Raw genomic sequence first — 19328 nt, 5'->3', positions numbered from 1 at the left:
TACACCTGCTAAAACTGACATAATATGTTCATTAAAATGAACCAAAACACCAGCTATCAAATACATTCTCTTTTGAAAATGTAATTTACTCATCTCATTTTTCAAAATGTTCCAAATGTATTTTGCTCACAAGAACACATTTCTTAACACTTCTCCTAGATTTGAAGTATTTCTTGCTGAGATTTGCCATACTGTAAAATCTCTTAAAACTCATAAATAACATTTTACTTAAGGATTATGATCTTACCTTTCCTTACTGATTGTGGTGTCCTTTGTTTATCTGTGTCATTTTAAAGTACTCAATTACTTAATTTAACATTATTCATACAATTAATTATAATATTATTACATAAAAATACACATTTAAAAAGAAAGATGATTTCGTGCCAATGAGCAAAAAAGGCTGAGAAAAGTTAAATTACTTGGGTTCGTATTATGATATTTTGCTATCCAATGTAATGGCATTCAGACATTAATTGAGAGGTAACACTTCATAATAAGGTTTAACATTAGTTAACTTTAACAATGAAAATAGCTGTAATACATTTACTACTTTCAGTTAATTTCAGCATTTCCTAACATTATTAAAATCAAGTTTTATCTGTAAACATTTGGACCTGAGCTAACATGGACTAAGGGTGAACAGTTGCATTTTTATTAACGTTAAACAGATTAATACATGCTGTAACAAATGTATTCCTCATTGATAGTCAATACTAATTGTTGGGTATATAGTAAAAGTGTTACCAACTGGGGCTTAGCATCTAAATACTGACTTTTGGGTGGGGACCACAGAATGTACATAAGCCTACTGTAGACAGAAAATCCTAATAAATCAAGACAGCTCCAGGTGCATTTTTCATCTGCATGTCAAGCCAATCTGACCTGTTCCGCCTACCGAGAACGCTAAAACACGCGACTTACCTTTCCCGTCTTGTGGTCGAACCACACCAGAGCGTGATTCCTGGACAACACCTTGCAGTCGAAGGTGGCGTTATTCTGGGCAGGGCGACACCGGGCCACGGAGCGCCCGATCTTGACCGGCTCATCCAGGTAGACGTGACGTTCCTGAAACGGGTGTGAATTCGGGCGACAGGTGAACACGGCCAGCGCTGAAGGCATTGAGGACGGCTTGGGAGTGCTACTCCAACCAGAGACGAAAGACAGGGTTTCTTGATCCAGACTGGCCTGTTGCTCCAATTCTCCTATCTTTCTAATGAATTATCAGGAGAACAACGCACATAGTAACACGAAAAACTCTAAGAAAAGACGAGGCTGTCCTGCTGACCGACTTCATAACGTCAAAATGACTAGTCAGACACTATGTAGACGACTTCATGCCCCCTTGCAAGACCCCCATGATGCCAAACCAGCTGCCCAATTCCATACAAATCTGTTTTTTAAGATGACAGTCCACAATTTGAGTGGTTACACCTCGTTCCCTACATAATTAATCCTCATCCCCCTTCACAACCATAGGCCTGGCCAAAAAAACAACGCTAATATAACTTAAGAACCTGTTGGACCAGCTAATCTATCCTCCCCCAAAAATAAGACATGCGTTTCTAGCTTAACTGGCAATGGCTTCTATATTAAAGGGCACAAAACGCACTAACGTAAATGCTAAACCCTAATGAAGATTAATAAGGTTGAGTGGGTTTGGCTGAAGTATGCAGGACAGATCATCAACCCACCGCTCCCCAAGACAGCTCAGTCATTCAATATGAAAACAAAAGCTCAAAGACCTGATCAACCCGACATCAGCAAGCTTTTAACGATCCAAAATGCATATAACCCGCTCGCTCGGAGGGTGTTTTCTTGCACACGAGAGCGTTAGCTGGCTAACTTCATATTAGCGCGTTAGCTTCGCTGAGGTAACGGTGGCCTTTTATCCTCTTCTTATGAAGCCGTCCGGACTGGACGAGAGTTTATAAATAATTCCAAATGGATTTATCCGGGGGAGAGCAGTTATTTTTTTCGTCTGTGCAACTTTCGAGAGCGGAGATTTTGCGAAAATCCAGTATTAGCTCGCGAGCTCGATACCTAGCTTAGCTCGCTGAGAGACGCGATAAATTCCCCAGAAAACAAACTGGTAAACGAATAAAGTCCGTGACACGGTCCCCCGATAAGCCGTGGAGGTCTCCGCTCCCGGGGACACTGAAAACGGGAGGAAAAATCGCTGTGTGCGAGAGGATAATTGGAAGTAAGTCGTCCTCTGTGTCGAGAGACACACACATACACACACACCGGCCACAAACCGCCGAGAAAGGGGGCGGGGACTTTACGGTGACGCGCCAACGGGGGCGGGGCTGCTGTGAAGACGAATGGCGTTTCCAGAGAAAAGGGTATGAATGCGTTTCCATGTGGAATGAAAATTGATGGTATGGAGGCCCAAACATGCAGATTCTTTAAATAATCAATCAATCAATCAATCAATCAATAAAACTTTATTACAGACTCAAGGTCCAAATTTAAAAGACAACAGGATAACATATAAGTATAACATATAAGTAAGTCAATTAATAAATATACAGATAAATACATCTAAAAATAAATAGTTTCGTTTTTTTCTACATTAGTTTTTGTATTACTTTTTTCACTTTATGTATTAATGTATTGAATTTAACATTTATTTTTAGATGTTGTTCATTTAATTACATTTATTTTTGTGGTTTTACTGTTTTATTTATTTGTATTTTTGTTGTTTTTATTTATTTATTTATTTATGTGTTCATTTGTTTTATATTTATTTATTTCCACGTGCATTTATTTACATATTATTTATTTATTAATTATTTATTTTGTATTTATTTTTTACATTTGTATCCCCTATATTTCTATATTAGCCTACGCTAATATTAGTCTCTTTCATTCTTATTCTGAGGTCACCGTAGCCATACGGATCCAGTCTGTATCCAGACCAGATGGTGGATCAGCACCTAGAGTCGACCTCTACAGCCCTGAATGTCAGCGGAGAGCATGTCAACTAGATGCACCAGAGAGACAGATCCCCTGTGAAGACCTTGTCACCTCGTTGGCCATCAGCACAAGCCCACGGGAACCAGACGAGTCCTCTGCACAATCTGACCTGTGTTGCAGCCTGGAATTACACCACGCCATGCTGGTTTCGTCAGGCCAGAGGAGAACTGGCCCCCCGACTGATCCTGGTTTCTCCCAAGGTTTTTTTCTCCATTTCTGTCACCGATGGAGTTTTGGTTCCTAACCACTGCTTAGTTGGGGACGCTTGAATGATTGCACAGACACTATTGGAAGAGAGCTGAACTGGATGATGACATCACTGAATCATCAATGAACTGACTTTAGCTGGAAAATGACTCTTTGTTATTGTCCTCTTGCATTATTGACAAACAATTTTCTTGTTTGACAGCGCTTTAGTTGCTTTGACACAATCAGTATTGTATAAAGTGCTATAAAAATAAAGGTGACTTGACTTGACTTATAAAAATGATCACAGACTTTATGATTATAAGGTAAATTAGACCATATTCATGAGGTGCTTGCTAGAATGCCTTTTAAAAACAGCATTGAAGGAGTTCCCATGAATGCTGGACACATTTCCTTCACTATCTGGCCCAATTTATTCATTTTCAGTGTTGGGGGTAATATATTACAAGTAACGCAAGTTATTATTTTAAAATCAAACAAGCAAGCCCTGTCCAGATTAAAAAAGTAATGCAAAAGTAACGTAACGCATTACTTTCCATAAAAAGTAACTAAGTAACGTAATTAGTTACTTTTTTATGGAGTAACGCAATATTGTAATGCATTACTTTTAAAAGTAACTTTCCCCAACACTGTAAGATGCCAAACTGGAAGGGTTTGCTTAATATTCATTGACAAAACAGCTCACTTAGCAAGCACAAACAGCACAAAACAAATGCATATTGGCAAAACCAAAGCATTTGGAAGGGGCTTCTAGGCTCCCAGTAAAAGTACAAGTTATTTATGGAGTTCAAAATCATTCCTGGAAGGAGGAGTGTTTCAAAGCTAGCTCCACCCCCAGTCCCTCTGTTTGGACTTGGAATCTGTGGACTAAATTACACTGAACATCTGTCACTCCAAATGGAGCATGCTGATTTTACTCTAATGTCTTGCTCAGGCTAATCCAATTGCTTTGTCTTGGTTCTTATGCGACCCATAAGAAGTAATTAAGTGATCACTGTTGGAACATCTATATGCAAACAATGATGCGGTTCAGTGATGCCTGAGACTTTATATGATGTTAAAGTGCCAGGCCACCATATGAACTCCATTCTGCTCTGCTCATTTGATTGAAAATAGACAACAGAGCCTAACATGTTATTACTTTCAACAAGTGTGCCACAGAAACCACATATTTCATAAGCCTTCCAATAATATTAAGCTGAAACCAAACCATATTTGACCTATCGGATTGGATTAAATAAATTACATTAAACAAAATTATGCAAAGATGGACTTCGGAAAGGATTATGTTTTTCTCTGTTGCATGAACTGAATTAGAATAAGAATTTAAGAATTTATGTTTATTGGCCAAATTACACTATAAGCAATTTGCCTGGGGGGGTTGCTCAAAAAAATAAAAAATAAAATTAACATGCCATGTCAATCATATATATATATATATATAGGCTATATAGTCTTTTTGTCGGGTAGATCTATAGTTTGCAAAGAGCATACTTCTTTTTATGTATATGATATTTTTTTAATAAAATAAATTATTGCATAGTGTATTGTTATGTACATTACAAAATGTCATTCTGAAAATAAAATACACAATTTTTTTTATCATACGAGAGTTAGAAAGAATCATCAACCTAGTAAATGCAAGAGACACCGTGGCTGCGTGCGCGCTCCCGTAAAAATCCTGACCTCACTTATGACGTTAGCACGCTGTCGACGCAAGCTCCGCCCCCTCCGTCCTGGACGTGTTTGTATTTACAGCGCAAGTTCCTCCAGCTTTCATCAATAAACCGAGTCCGATCACACCTGGACCGAACTGAGGGTATCACCATGGCCTTTCAGGGGTCTGAGGGACTGGAAGAACAGATCGAGGAGCCGGAAGATACTCTGAGAGTTTCCCCGGCGGAGGAAATGCCCGTCGATGGGCCTCCAGCGATAGAGGAGCCGGAGCCGGAGCCGTTCCAGCTGCCGTGGGGGGACTGGAAGAACAGATCGAGGAGCCGGAAGATACTCTGAGAGTTTCCCCGGCGGAGGAAATGCCCGTCGATGGGCCTCCAGCGATAGAGGAGCCGGAGCCGGAGCCGTTCCTGCTGCCGTGGGACCGCTTCTCCTCCTGGCTCCACTGCATCTGTGTGGTCGGCTTCGATCTGGAGCTCGGGCAAGCTGTGGAGGTACAGCACACTGTCAGATTAGTGCTGTCTGTTCGGTTGTCATCTGTGAGGTAGCTAGCTAACTGTGTGGAAGTCAATGGAAAACCTGCTAGCATCAGTGGCTAACAAAAATAGTATATATATATATATATATATATATATATATATAGTACTGTGCAAAAGTTTTAGGCCAATATTATTTCCACCAACAAAAACAATGGATTTAAGCCAGTTATTTCGTTCTTTTGCTGTAGTGTGTCAGTGGGAAATATCAGTTTCCTTTACCAAAAATTCCTTTTGCCATTAATTGTAATAATCCAGTGAGATTTTTTTTTGCACAAGGAGTCTGATAGCAGCCAGTGCTCTGATCTGATCATCATCAATCCAGAAGAACTGTGGCAACGTCTCTGAGATGCTTCAAGAAACCTTCCTGCAAAGATACCTGAAATACTATGTGCAAATGTAGCTTAGAGAAAAGCTGTGAGAAGGGTGAAAAAGGGTGGTTGCACCAAATGTTGATTTGATTTAGTTAATTGATAAAGAACATCTATTTATGACATTATTTTTGAAAGCATCCTCACTTTACAGCATTTTTACACAAGTGCCTAAAACTTTTCACAGTGCAGCTTTGCAGGAAGGTTTCTTCAAGTGTCTTGGAGACGTTGCCACAGTTCTTCTGGATTGAGTCTGTCTCAGTTTCTTCTGTTTCTTCATGTCATTCCAGACAGACTGGATGATGATCAGATCAGATCTCTGTGTGCAGCACTGGCTGCTGTCAGACTCCTTGTGCAAATAAAAATCTGGATTATCACAATTAATGGCAAAAGGAATGCTTGGAAAATGAAAACGGATATTTCCTACTGACGCACTACAGCAAAAGAACGAAATAACTGACTTAAAACCATTTTTTGTTGTTGGTGAAAATACTAATGGCCTAAGACTTTTGCACAGTACTGTATATATATATTTTTTATAATTTGCTACTTTTTATTTTATTGCAATTTGCTGTAATTGCTTGCAGTTTTATAGTACAGCAGGATAAAGCAGTGCATGTTACTGTGACTGACATTGTGATCAATATGTCTGAAAGATTCAGTAGCTATGAAATATTTGTGCATTAAAAATATTTTAATCTATGTGCCATTTATGCATTTGTGAAATGCAGTTTTAAAAATACAAAAAAATTTCATTTTCCATGTTATTTTTTTCTACTGTAGGTTATCTACCCACACCACTCCAAACTCACTGAAAAAGAGGTACCAAACTGTTCTTTTTTTTATATCGTCCTGTCAGATTAAACATGAATTCAGATGAATTGTAAGATATTGAGTGTTCTTTGTTTCTCTCATTTTAGAAAACAAGTATATGCTATCTGTCATTCCCGGACTCCAATTCAGGTAAATTGCATTCCTATCCAACTATGGATTTTTTAAAGGCTTTCATGGTTCTTCCTGTATCTGTTGTAAATAATAAATAGTTGATGAAATGCGCAAATGCATAGATGTAGATTTGAACATGCATGAGTTGAACAATGCCTAAACGTTTAATATTTTATATCCAGGGTTATTATAGTTAACTAAAGCAAAAACCATAAAACTATTTATCAGGGTGTCCGCGGGTCCTTAAAAATTTAAAACATTAATCTCATAACATTATTTATTGCAGTTGTAATTATTGTTATTTGCAGTGTAAATTATTTAATCTGACTGGTAGCAGCCCTATAGTGTATATTTAATTTATTGATAAATTGTAATAATTTGACATGTAAGATGATGCATACATCTAAAAAGGTTAAAAATAGGCCTTTGTAAAGGTAAATATGCAGATTTAAGTATGTAAAAGCTGATAGAACACTGATGAAAATATTGCTTCAGAATAAATTGTTTACTCCACCAAAAATCTCAGCGATGCAGTTATTTTGCGGGGATATTTTGTATGGAATATTGTCTGCTGACATTAAAAGTTCGCTGTATATCGTAGTTATAAATACCATTTATTACAGCAAAGATATTTTGTTTTCTTTTTAATTTATACACATTAAATATTAAATGTATGTATGTAATAAAATGTGTATTTCCATTACAGGTTTAGGTCTTAAATTTCATATAAGGTGGTATTAAAAAGGTCTTAAAGTCTTAAATTTAACTTGTTCATGTCTGCAGAAACCCTGATTTATGGTACTTGAAATCAGATAAATGCTAATTGAAATAAAATAAAATATAAACATTTTAAACTTATTTTAATTCAGCTTGCTTCCAAGGAAACATTTCTAATTTTCATTTAGTTTAACGTGATGTACTTAAACTAAAACTGAAATTAAAAAAAAAAATGGCTAAAACACACAAACAATTAATTACTAACATTTTAACAAAAATGTAAAAAATATATAAAAATAAAAACTATAATAGAATCTCATTGATACTAAAACGTTAATGTATTTTTAAAACCTGGCATAAACTTCAATCACTCTCCATACTGTATGTGAGTATTACTAGTGCTCAAAGTGTCTGTTTTGTGATTAAGCAGTGCAGTCGTAGTATGTGACTTGTGTTTTCCTGCAGTTAAGGTTTGATTTAGAGCGTTGTAATTCATCTGAGTGAGAACTATGACCCGTGTGTCTTATGCTAATGTGTGTGGGATGAGAGTTTGACATCCTCCCTCTAGCAACACCACATGCATATTCAGAAAGAAACTCTCAGCGTGGGTTGTGGAGTATCTGACTCTTCTGTGTTAGAGATATTAATGGACAGTCACTGACTGAGTAGGTCAGTATCTGCGATTGCACACTTGTAGTTGCTTTGTAACAGTGTGTATTTTGATGAAAATTGATCATGTGAGTTTGTTTCTTCATGGGAACAGATTCTGAGAAAGTTAGCTTCACATAGCTTGCTCAGCAATGGATACTCTGCAGTGAATGGGTGCCGTCAGAATGAGAGTCCAAACAGCTGATAAAAACATCACTATAAATCCACCAGTAATCCACACCACTCCAGTCCATCAGTTCACATCTTGTGAAGTGAAAAGATTGTTTGGTGAAGTTTGTAAGAAATAAATCCATCATTAAGGCGATTTTAACTTGAAACCGTTGTTTCGGTCTAAAATACCAGTTCATAATCCATAATAACACTTCCTTCAGTGAAAAAGTGGTTTGGTCTGAATTAGTAGAGAAATCTGCACAGATCAAGCACCGGTTACAAGCTAAAACCGCTCTAAACAAATATGTGGGTGGATTTTGATGTGAGAGACAACAGGAGATGGACTTTTTCACTGGAGGAAGTGTTTTTCTTTTTCTTTTTTATGTACAAAATTAGTTTTAACGTTTTGCATTTTATGTTAACAGCTTTGCTTTTCTCTAACAAAAGTCTTCAGCATTCGTCAGTACTGTAAATAGAGCAGTTGTTTTCCACAGTATTCAATTCAGTTAAATTCAAGTTTATTTGTATAGTGCTTTTCACGATACAAATCGTTGCAAAGCAGCTTTACAGGAAATGATCAGCTGTGATAAAAATGGCATCTCTGATCTTCACACAGATTCAGCTCTGCGTGTTGCTTTAGTTTGTAATAAACTTGGGTTATTAATAGCGATGCGGTACAAACGAGGAGGAACAGGATTTGAAGATTACAGGACAAGTCGTGTTCATGACTTTGTAAATACGCAGACGCTCTTATTCTGCATGAGTGTGTTTGTGGAGTTCACTCACCGCTAGTGAATCCACCAGTGAATCTCCTGTGATATTGATCATGTTCTCGTCTTTCTGAAACTGGAGAACCTGATGTATGAGCAGACATCCTATCCCATCATTCTACTCACTTCAGCTCTCCTACAATACAATATGCTATCTTACAGGATGTAGCATGTCTTGTTGAAAGCGCAGATGTGTATCATATTTTACAAACTAGTAAAAAGCAATCTTATCAAATATGTATTGTATGTATGTGTGTGTGTGTGTGTGTCCTGTTTAATTTAATTTTTTCTGAGCAAAAACAATAATGACTATCATACATTTTTACTACGATTTACAGAAAAAATGTCATTCAGTGTGACAATAGTTTAATATACTGTGTCAAAAAATCTTGTCAGGTTTAGAACAAGAATCATTAGATGACATTAAAGACTTGATTTAAGGATCACAGTGAAGCCCCCCAAAATTAATTAATTGTTGTTTTAAATCTTTACCAATCGTTGCCACTCTCTTTTGCCTATTTGTCAGCAATAAGTTTTTAATTATGTAATATATATATATTAGTATGATCACTTATTCTTTTATATATTGTAATAAGTACAGGTCAGAATAAATATGTTGTTTAATTTTTACGTAAATATGTGTGTTACGATAAATGACGATGGAAGATTATTTCATCTATATTTTGACTGTTTTTCACAAAAGTTCTATGAAACATTCAAATTGACGCATTTAATATGTTTTTATGTATACAAAATCACACACACACACACACACACACACACACACACACACTATATATACTGTATATATATATATATATATATATATATGAAATTGATTAAAGAAATGTATTAAAAATTACAGTAAAGATTTCAATCGCAAATAAATGTATCATGGTTCCCACAAAAAAAAAACATATGAAGCAGCACAACTGTTTTAAACATGTATAATAATAAATATAATAATAATAATAATAATAAATGTTTCTTGAGCAGCAAATCAGCATATTAGAATGATTTCTGAAGGATCATGTGACACTGAAGAATGGAGTAATGATGCTGAAAATTCAGCTTTGATCACAGAAATAAATTACAGTTTAACAGATATTCACATAGAAAACATTTAAAATTGCAATAATATTTCACAATGTTACTGTTTTTGCTGTATTTTTTAATCAAATAACTGCAGCTAAAATCTTACCGACCCTTTTGAACTGCAGTGTACTTAATGGCATCCATTAACCATGGTGAAATCCCAGTATTACAGTGATTTTATTTTATTTTTTGGGTTTAATACACTTCGATGAGCCATTCTGCGCTTGCAGGATATCCTGTTGTAAATGGTCTGTTTGACAGATGTTGTAGAAAAATCCAGATGCAACCTGCTAATCAAACCTGAATCGTTCTTTTACTAGAGGACATCCGGTTCTCATAGCCCGTGATTCATTGTTGCAGTGATCCGCTCGAAATATCGCCATTGTGCTGTTTTGAAAAAGCCTCTCATCTCTGACATCAGTTTCCCGGAGCCGTTTTCCTCGCGGAGGGCCGAGAGTCAGATGCCGGTGTCTGCGGGTCAGGCTGTGCATATGGATATTTGTGGCGTGCGTTAGCGTCTTCTCTCGCATGCTGTGGGTGAGCCACAGTCATGGCGAGGGAGAAGCATGCGGGTTGCTGTGGCAACAAAGTTCCTGCCACTCCATGTGATGTGAAGAAGTGCGTCTGTTGTGACATATTACGTGCTATTTGCTCTCTCTCTCCACAGCAATGCAGCCAACTGCACATTTGTTTCAGTTGTGCTCAGTAGATCTGTGAACGTCTTACTCAGAATGATGGGGGAGAAATCATGTATGAAGTGTGCGGTTTTGTTTATACACTGAAAAAAATATGGTATAGAAAACATTTCATTCAGAAATTGCTGGTAAAGTACACAGATAATCACAAGGAATCAGCAAGTTACACACTGAATTAAACTTGACATTTTGAAATGGTATTTTCTTGTAAAACGTACTCCAAAAATCAGTAACTTCATGAAAAATTATTTGTAGAAAGCTGCAAGTACATTGTATTTGGAGCTTGTAGTGGAAATATTAATACTTTAATTATGAATCAGTTATAAAATTGTCAATAGCAGTGTTTTGAATAAACATTGAAATGTTAATGGCTAACGTCACAAGCATGACTATTTTTGACTATTACAGAAAAATGGCATTTTTTTAGAAGAACTGACATTTACAAAAAGTATAAAAATGTCTCTGTAAAAAATATATTTGTCACATTGTTATTTTAGTATCATTGAGATACTAATTTAATTCTATTAATATTTTGAATCAGTTTTTATTTGTATATCTTCAGGTTTCATTCATTTTTCATTTTATGTCTTATATATATATATATATATATATATATATTTAATACATCAAGTTAAACTAAATCAAAATGAGAAATGTTGCAACTAGCTGAAATTAAAACTTGTTCTATATTTTATGTTATTTTAGTTAATGTTTATTTTATTTCAGGTAACTGTTTTTTTTATAGTTTAATTTTAGTTTCAGTTTTAGTTAACTATAATAACCCTGATTGGTCAACATATTTAATTCTCTGTCTTCAGTGTTTTCTATAAGGACCTTTTTAATTAACGTCTTGTAAATGTTGATGTCACAACCATGACTGTTTTCGAACAAGCCGTTTTGTGCTATCATTTTCTTTACAGAAAAATGCCGTAAATTTGTTAGACCTGATTTCAAAAACACTTGACTAGAAAGATGTGTATCTATGTAAAAAAAGATATATTTGTGAACCTATTCATTTCTGTTTTTAGTGCTTTCCATGATAATGCCCCTTTAATTATCATCTTACATGTAGCGCTAGTTATTGATTGAAGCATAATCATTAAATTATTGTCCTGATGTAATGAGCGAGTAGTTGGACGTTGCTCGTTCTCAGACATGTGTTCAGCAGGATTAGCTTCTAAATGTTGCGTAAACGCTGCTTTTGTTGAGGAAAGGGTTAACCGAGCGCATGAGGTAATCCATCAGTCACAGCCCACAGATAGAGCCAGTAATCCAGTTTCACACTCGCACAAACCACCTTCCTTGTGGCCCACACAATGATCACTGTATGTAGAAAAGACAGAAATAGAGACAAACACACAAACACGGCGGTCCTGATCTGAACCGGAACAGTTGGGTCCGTCCTGAAGACATCAGAAGTGACGTATGAGTCTGTGGCTCTATCCGCTTGTTAAGTCTGACGTCACGTGTCACCGCTTCCGTGTCCAAACGCTCTATCAGATACCACGAGAAAACAACAAAAGGTGCTAATATACACTCACAATGTGATATAATACTACCAAAAAAAATTATAATCCTAACCTTTAACTCCATACCGAAGTTCCAGATAGCCAGACGATGAAAATATAAATATAAATAAATACATATAAAAATAATTTGTGTTTGGGACGCTGTGAGCATTAAGACTGTAGTGTAGACCGTAAGTTTGAAAACGTTTAGCTTAAATGTTTAATATGAATAAACAGTGCTCATAAACGGCTGCTGAGGTAGTATTCTCAAGTGAAGCGAGTTGAGGCTTGGACCCGGAAACAGCGCTTCTTACGTCACCACTTAACAACCGAATTGCTTATTCAGGAATAATCTCCAGTTGGCTGTTTAATTTATGGATGTTGCATCTGTGTCTAAAAGACCTGTAAATGTCATAATTATATTACACAACATACAGATTATTTTATTTGAATGTTTTATTATATTATTTTAGTTATTATTATTATTTATTTATTTTTGAGATTTCAAGCTTAGTGTTATTCAGTGATTTACTGAGAGTTTATATTATTAATAATATATTTTATTATGTTATATAATATTCTATTATTTTGTATTTATTTATTTTTCAGAGATCTGCAGCTTAGTGTTATTCATAGTGATGTACTGAGACTTCATGTAGTAATTATAAATGTTTTAAGACCCCATGAAATCAAAATAATTGTTTTGTTTTTGTGGATTTTTTTAAATTATGTGTTGGTTTTGAGGCCATTTTTGCTAGTGCACTCCGAAAAAAGTTGACATTTTTAAATGTAATATATTTTCTGGAATTCTGGAAATATTCATTGTAATGGAAAAGAAAATTTGATGACATCAAATCTCATTCTCTCACACCTGAATTTGAAGTGCCTTCATTGATGTCAAGTGCGGTTTTGCTGTACTGCGATGTAAACTAAAGCCTATCGGCTATTTTAAATGGCAAAAGCACATCAAATTGGTACCGTGGCCTTTATTTCTGAGAATAGACTGATTTTGCAGCCCAAATATTGTGGCTGAAGTCAGATTTGTTTTGGAAAAAACAAGCACTTCAGATGAAAACGACATGGTTTCAATAAAATGGCCTTGATTCAAGCTGCGTAGTTTTGCAGATAAACGTGACTGTTTGTGCCTCTGCTGCTTACAGGTTGTCTCGGGGACACACAGTTCTGCTTCCGTTTCCGGCAGGCCGCAGGCAGGAAGTCGTCACTCGGATGTTTCCTCGACCACTTCGACCGGGATGCGCCGGTCTGTCTCAAGGTCAGTGCTGAGGACGTCGACATCAACCTATAAATCATAACTGATCCTGTTAATGAAGTAGAGACTGCCCTTATCCGAAATACTTCTGCAAATAGTCTGTTACATGTCATTATTACTAATATGGAATGTGCTTGTTTTGGTCTTTCCACAGAGAGATCAGGGCTATTACTACGGGTATGTGTACTTCAGACAGGTGCGAGACAAGTCGCTCAAGAGAGGCTACTTTCAGAAGGTACAAACAAGATGATTTATCCCTCACCGTGAACCTGAAGTCTCATGTTGATCAGGGACATGATGAATTTAAAGTGACATCTGCTATTTGTTATAACATGCAGGTTGCTTCTGGCAGTGCGAGAAACGACTCCAGTGAAGCATTTTTTGTCTCATCCACCCAAGAGCTAAATCTTGGCCCTTTTTTGCACATTATAACTTGTACAACGTTGGCAACATACACACTGCAGCTAAATTCAGTTGCTTAAAGGGACAGTTCACCCAAAAATTAAAATTCTGTCATTTACTCATCCTCAAGTTGTTCCAAACCTGTGTGAATTTAATTTTTCTGCTGAACACAAAAGATGATGTTTTGAAGAATGTGGGTAACCAAACAGTTGCTGGTCCCCATTGACTTCCATAGTATGGGGGGAAAAAAAGTTCTTAGCTGAAACCATGGTCTTTAGTGATTCATGAAATCCAAGTCAACAGCTGCCGTCATTTAAGAGTCAAAAAAGCGTATCTAGAAACAAAATTAATCCCTGTGGCTCCTGACGATATATTGAGGTCTTATGAAGCGAAACGATCAGTCTGTGCAAGAAACTGAACATTATTTACAACATTATTACCTGTAATCCAGAGCCTCAGGCAAACGCAAATGGTCCGGAGTGATGTCCTGTTCACAAATGAATCATTCTTTTGAACAATATTTTTTTAGTGAACTAGATGAACTAGTTCACCAAATCAGACTGAATCATCTGAAACGTTCACGGCTCGAGCAGCACAGATCTACAAGTTACTCAATCAAAACTCACTTTCAGATGCCTGACAGTCACTCCGGCTCGAAATGAGCCAAAATACCGGTGTATCAGATCCTATGATGAACTCATTCAGCGCTCCAGTTCCTCCAACAGTCACTGAACTGAGAAAACCGTTCAACTCGGACCGGAGACCGATGAGCCGCTGATATGCGCATGTGTGAACCGAGCACTTTAATGAAGGGAAGAAATTAACATTTTTATGGTTTCTTATCGTTTATGTAAAAAGGTGAGCTGATGAAGACTAGTTTATTCTCGTTATATGATTTAGACATGTAAAACATCCATGTTTTACATCATTATTGGGTGCTTTAATAATATCATTGCGTACATGTTGTCATTTTGTGATTACGTAAACAAACTGGTGAATCGGTTATTTGAATCAGTTCTTTAAAACAAACTGTCCGAAAGAAAGAGTTTGCGGAAAAGAATCATATTCCCCCGTTTGCCTGAGTCTCTGGATTACAGGTAAAAATGTTGTAAATAATGTTCAGTTTCTTGCACAGACCGATCGATTGACTTCATAAGAGCTCAATATATCGTCAGGAGACATGGGTATTAATTTTGTGCTGCCTGTATATGCTTTTTTTTTTTTTGACTCTCAAGAGCTGGTAGCTGCTTGCTTGCATTTTATGAATCACCAAGGACCACGGTTTTAGATAAAAAAATCTTCTTCACTGTTTTACTGAAGAAAAAATCAAGTCACCTACATCTTGGGAGAGCTATCCGTTTAATATGACAACAGAGAAAACAACAAAAGGTGCTAATATAAACTCACAATGTGATATATTACTACCAAAAAAATTATAACCCTAACCTTTAACTCCATACCGAAATCCCAGATAGCCAGACAATGAAAATATAAATATAAATAAATAAATATACAAATGATTTGTGTTTGGGACGCTGTGAGCATGGAGACTGTAGTGTAGACCGTAAGTTTGAAAACGTTTAGCTTAAATGTTTAATATGAATAAACAGTGCTCATAAACGGCTGCTGAGGTAGTATTCTCAAGTGAAGCAAGTTGAGGCTTGGACCCGGAAACAGCGCTTCTTACGTCACCACTTAACAACCGAATTGCTTATTCAGGAATAATCTCCAGTTGGCTGTTTAATTTATGGATGTTGCATCTGTGTCTAAAAGACCTGTAAATGTCATAATTATATTACACAACATACAGATTATTTTATTTGAATGTTTTATTATATTATTTTAGTTATTATTATTATTTATTTATTTTTGAGATTTCAAGCTTAGTGTTATTCAGTGATTTACTGAGAGTTTATATTATTAATAATATATTTTATTATGTTATATAATATTCTATTATTTTGTATTTATTTATTTTTCAGAGATCTGCAGCTTAGTGTTATTCATAGTGATGTACTGAGACTTCATGTAGTAATTATAAATGTTTTAAGACCCCATGAAATCAAAATAATTGTTTTGTTTTTGTGGATTTTTTTAAATTATGTGTTGGTTTTGAGGCCATTTTTGCTAGTGCACTCCGAAAAAAGTTGACATTTTTAAATGTAATATATTTTCTGGAATTCTGGAAATATTCATTGTAATGGAAAAGAAAATTTGATGACATCAAATCTCATTCTCTCACACCTGAATTTGAAGTGCCTTCATTGATGTCAAGTGCGGTTTTGCTGTACTGCGATGTAAACTAAAGCCTATCGGCTATTTTAAATGGCAAAAGCACATCAAATTGGTACCGTGGCCTTTATTTCTGAGAATAGACTGATTTTGCAGCCCAAATATTGTGGCTGAAGTCAGATTTGTTTTGGAAAAAACAAGCACTTCAGATGAAAACGACATGGTTTCAATAAAATGGCCTTGATTCAAGCTGCGTAGTTTTGCAGATAAACGTGACTGTTTGTGCCTCTGCTGCTTACAGGTTGTCTCGGGGACACACAGTTCTGCTTCCGTTTCCGGCAGGCCGCAGGCAGGAAGTCGTCACTCGGATGTTTCCTCGACCACTTCGACCGGGATGCGCCGGTCTGTCTCAAGGTCAGTGCTGAGGACGTCGACATCAACCTATAAATCATAACTGATCCTGTTAATGAAGTAGAGACTGCCCTTATCCGAAATACTTCTGCAAATAGTCTGTTACATGTCATTATTACTAATATGGAATGTGCTTGTTTTGGTCTTTCCACAGAGAGATCAGGGCTATTACTACGGGTATGTGTACTTCAGACAGGTGCGAGACAAGTCGCTCAAGAGAGGCTACTTTCAGAAGGTACAAACAAGATGATTTATCCCTCACCGTGAACCTGAAGTCTCATGTTGATCAGGGACATGATGAATTTAAAGTGACATCTGCTATTTGTTATAACATGCAGGTTGCTTCTGGCAGTGCGAGAAACGACTCCAGTGAAGCATTTTTTGTCTCATCCACCCAAGAGCTAAATCTTGGCCCTTTTTTGCACATTATAACTTGTACAACGTTGGCAACATACACACTGCAGCTAAATTCAGTTGCTTAAAGGGACAGTTCACCCAAAAATTAAAATTCTGTCATTTACTCATCCTCAAGTTGTTCCAAACCTGTGTGAATTTAATTTTTCTGCTGAACACAAAAGATGATGTTTTGAAGAATGTGGGTAACCAAACAGTTGCTGGTCCCCATTGACTTCCATAGTATGGGGGGAAAAAAAGTTCTTAGCTGAAACCATGGTCTTTAGTGATTCATGAAATCCAAGTCAACAGCTGCCGTCATTTAAGAGTCAAAAAAGCGTATCTAGAAACAAAATTAATCCCTGTGGCTCCTGACGATATATTGAGGTCTTATGAAGCGAAACGATCAGTCTGTGCAAGAAACTGAACATTATTTACAACATTATTACCTGTAATCCAGAGCCTCAGGCAAACGCAAATGGTCCGGAGTGATGTCCTGTTCACAAATGAATCATTCTTTTGAACAATATTTTTTTAGTGAACTAGATGAACTAGTTCACCAAATCAGACTGAATCATCTGAAACGTTCACGGCTCGAGCAGCACAGATCTACAAGTTACTCAATCAAAACTCACTTTCAGATGCCTGACAGTCACTCCGGCTCGAAATGAGCCAAAATACCGGTGTATCAGATCCTATGATGAACTCATTCAGCGCTCCAGTTCCTCCAACAGTCACTGAACTGAGAAAACCGTTCAACTCGGACCGGAGACCGATGAGCCGCTGATATGCGCATGTGTGAACCGAGCACTTTAATGAAGGGAAGAAATTAACATTTTTATGGTTTCTTATCGTTTATGTAAAAAGGTGAGCTGATGAAGACTAGTTTATTCTCGTTATATGATTTAGACATGTAAAACATCCATGTTTTACATCATTATTGGGTGCTTTAATAATATCATTGCGTACATGTTGTCATTTTGTGATTACGTAAACAAACTGGTGAATCGGTTATTTGAATCAGTTCTTTAAAACAAACTGTCCGAAAGAAAGAGTTTGCGGAAAAGAATCATATTCCCCCGTTTGCCTGAGTCTCTGGATTACAGGTAAAAATGTTGTAAATAATGTTCAGTTTCTTGCACAGACCGATCGATTGACTTCATAAGAGCTCAATATATCGTCAGGAGACATGGGTATTAATTTTGTGCTGCCTGTATATGCTTTTTTTTTTTTTTGACTCTCAAGTGATGGTAGCCATTGACTTGCATTTTATGAATCACCAAGAACCTCGGTTTTCAGCTGAAAATCTTCTATACTGTTATACTGAAAAGAAAAGTCACCTACATCTTGGATGGTCTGAGGGTGAGTAAATTAACAGCTAATTTTCATTTTTGGGTGAACTATCCCTTTGTGACGCTGACATATTTAAACGTGTAATAGTTGTGTCTCTCTTCTGAATGCACGGTTCAAGAAGTCACAGGGAACGAGGAACGTCTAGACTCAGTGTTGCCAGATCTTGCTAGAAAATACTGCAAACAAGAACAAGCCCATAATAAACCCAAATATTGAAAATAAGACCAAATTGTTGTGACCTGCACTTGCCTACATTATTAACCCCATAAACTGGATCGCTTTATAAGCCAAGCTCAAACAACAAAACCAAAGGCGCTTATAATAAGTGGACATGGCAATGCTTCAAAAGCGTGCCCTTAAAAGCAGCTTTCCCAAACATAAATCATTCACACGATGGTGTGGTTAAAATTGCTGAAGTTATCCAGTCTTTGGTCGCTTTAATATCAATTTGTGGATGCCAAAACATTGCAGTGCTTACCACGGTGTCAGTCATCACAATTTTGGTTGTTTGTTTTGTTCCGTACACACAAAACTACGGTGGCCGTGAAGTGCAAAACAAATCTAATTATTAAATGGATGCCACCTTATTGGTACAATAAAGCCCTCCCTACACCTACCCTAACCCTACCCGATACTTTATTTTCAACTTTTTGATTATTTCCTTAATTTTTATTGAAAATAAATGCCTTTACGATGTGATACGAGATTTGAAAAGGGAGAAAAAAAAGTTCGGCAAAAGGCGGAATCCAACCCGTCAAAAAGCCAAGGGCACGCGCTTATCCATCTGCGTCACTGGAACTGATGATTTACAGCCACTTTTAACTAAATGTAAATAGACACCCCGTATTTTTTATTCCATAGTAAGAGCAACTCATACAATACATTTAAACTGAGCTACTTTAATACCATCTCCGAACTTTCTACCAGGACTCTGCTGTTCTTCGGCTGGTT

General features: G+C 36.6%; 2 protein-coding genes across 6 annotated transcripts in view; one reads left to right on the top strand and one right to left on the bottom strand.

Annotated features, from left to right (window-relative positions):
* Positions 1-2283, bottom strand: part of LOC107657974 (sarcolemmal membrane-associated protein-like) — a 67007-nt gene extending 64724 nt beyond the window's left edge. For 3 of the 5 annotated variants that reach the window (XM_016446323.1, XM_016446325.1, XM_016446327.1), the window contains exon 1: positions 925-2282. In XM_016446323.1, the coding sequence (XP_016301809.1) occupies positions 925-1122 (198 nt within the window). In that variant the 5' untranslated portion in view covers positions 1123-2282. Of the gene's footprint in view, positions 1-924 lie in introns of all 5 variants that reach the window. The other 2 variants (XM_016446324.1, XM_016446328.1) reach the window with 2 other exon arrangements.
* Positions 2284-4847: 2564 nt separating this feature from the next.
* Positions 4848-19328, top strand: part of LOC107657973 (protein DENND6A-like) — a 27969-nt gene continuing 13488 nt past the window's right edge. The window contains exons 1-6 of the mRNA XM_016446322.1: positions 4848-5049; positions 5175-5354; positions 6551-6589; positions 6688-6730; positions 13477-13589; positions 13741-13821. Of these exons, the coding sequence (XP_016301808.1) occupies positions 5014-5049; positions 5175-5354; positions 6551-6589; positions 6688-6730; positions 13477-13589; positions 13741-13821 (492 nt within the window). The 5' untranslated portion in view covers positions 4848-5013. The remainder of the gene's footprint in view (positions 5050-5174; positions 5355-6550; positions 6590-6687; positions 6731-13476; positions 13590-13740; positions 13822-19328) is intronic.

Source organism: Sinocyclocheilus anshuiensis, unplaced genomic scaffold (genome assembly GCF_001515605.1).
Source record: "Sinocyclocheilus anshuiensis isolate Anshui unplaced genomic scaffold, SAMN03320099.WGS_v1.1 scaffold147, whole genome shotgun sequence".
Taxonomy (NCBI): Eukaryota; Metazoa; Chordata; class Actinopteri; order Cypriniformes; family Cyprinidae; genus Sinocyclocheilus; species Sinocyclocheilus anshuiensis.
The sequence above is the reverse complement of the archived record's forward strand: the minus strand, read 5'-3'. Positions and strand labels throughout refer to the sequence as shown.